Source organism: Echinococcus granulosus (assembly GCF_000524195.1).
Source record: "Echinococcus granulosus chromosome Unknown EG_S00413, whole genome shotgun sequence".
Taxonomy (NCBI): Eukaryota; Metazoa; Platyhelminthes; class Cestoda; order Cyclophyllidea; family Taeniidae; genus Echinococcus; species Echinococcus granulosus.
Window position 1 is genome coordinate 3866 of NW_020170792.1, and position 1453 is coordinate 5318.

Below are 1453 nucleotides of genomic sequence, written 5' to 3' on the forward strand. Positions count from 1 at the left end.
AAGCAAAATGGTAGTGAGTGAATGCATACAACAGCGCATGAAGGGTGCTGAATTAAGCCTTCGACAAACAAAGGCGTTAAGCACGAACCTGCACACATCTAAAATACTCATTTAGGCACTGAGTTGCTCAGCTGTTAGAAGTGGAATGGTGTATAGGCGTCAAAAGCGACAGCTATTCTATTCGACGGTGTCGAGCCCTGCGGTGATGTATGCGTTCCAAGTCCACAGTCTCGGCAGTCATTCGCGTGAGTATTCAGCAGTCACATAGTCCTTAATTGCTGCTTTATGCTTCGCCTCAGGTAAATCTGATAAGAGCGTTTGTGAGTGGTGAAGCGGGACTTTGAGAGACGCATCCATGTTGACATGATTGATGCCAGGTGTGTTGATGCTACGACTTCAGGGGTGGCCACATTTGATTCGAGAATCTATTCACTTGAGGAATTACCTACCTTCATCCAGAGGGTCAAAGAGATATGGGACTATTATTGCCTGACAGCCCTGCAGTTACAAATCTCCCTCAGAACTCCCTGATTGTCTTATTCACAGTGTATTGGAAACATTTGGACGAGGAGGCAGGCTCGACCCTATGTAGTGAAGTTTTGTGGAATTAACTAGCGATCTTGACCATGCGATGCCTATAAACTCCTGCCTACATGTTACACTTGGTGGATGTTGCCAAGAGGACGAACACGATGTCGCCAATTCTGCCGCTTAGTATTTCTGACATCTTGAGTCTGTGAGTGTCCGTCTAATCCACGGACTAACATTCGTGTACTGGCAAATGATTGGATCAGTAGGCAGCAGGTGGTGTTGTTTATCATGCTGCAAACATAATAAACAGTAGAAATTTTTACATTTTTTGATAAGCAATCTGCCACCATCCTCACTATTACCTCTTTTACCTTCCATTTTTCTCCTAATGCAATTACCTCTTCAGCAGGAATCATGGTGTTCAAATGCAGTGCAGTTGTCTGGCCATCATAGTTGCCTAGCGCAAATCGTACTTCACTGACCGTCGGCAATGGTTTCCCCTACCTGATATTGGCTATAAAAGGATAGAAACTTACAAAAGTCATCTGCTACTACTAAACAGGAACCAATGCAATCAGTTCCTCATCTATATCGTGGTAGTTGTAGCCAAAGCTCTTCATCTTACTACCTGTTGTCTCAGTGATACGCTGCCGTGATAGAACACCATTTCAGTGTAGCTGACTAGTGGGAATGGCATATAGGCGTGAAGGCAATTGGGAATAACCTTACAATAAGAAATTGCTTGCGACAACCAATCTGGGCCATTGTCCATGTCACCGAGGCACCCAGTTCAGATAAACGCTAAGTGAGCGGAAATAGAACATCCCATAGCGTTATTCGTAAAAGCAGCCATGGCCAAAGCGACGAGGGAGAAGACTCTGACTCTTCACTTTGCCACCTTCGACGCGAAAGGAGCACTGTG

General features: G+C 45.0%; 1 protein-coding gene across 1 annotated transcript in view; it reads right to left on the minus strand. All coding sequences in view use genetic code 11, as the record gives it.

Moving 5' to 3' along the window:
- Positions 1 to 947, minus strand: part of EGR_11145 (hypothetical protein) — a gene marked incomplete at both ends in the record, with an annotated part of 3473 nt that extends 2526 nt beyond the window's left edge. Inside the window, one exon of the mRNA XM_024500392.1 lies at positions 766 to 947. Coding sequence (XP_024345195.1) covers positions 766 to 947 — 182 coding nt within the window. The remainder of the gene's footprint in view (positions 1 to 765) is intronic.
- Between the last annotated feature and the right edge of the window lie 506 nt (positions 948 to 1453).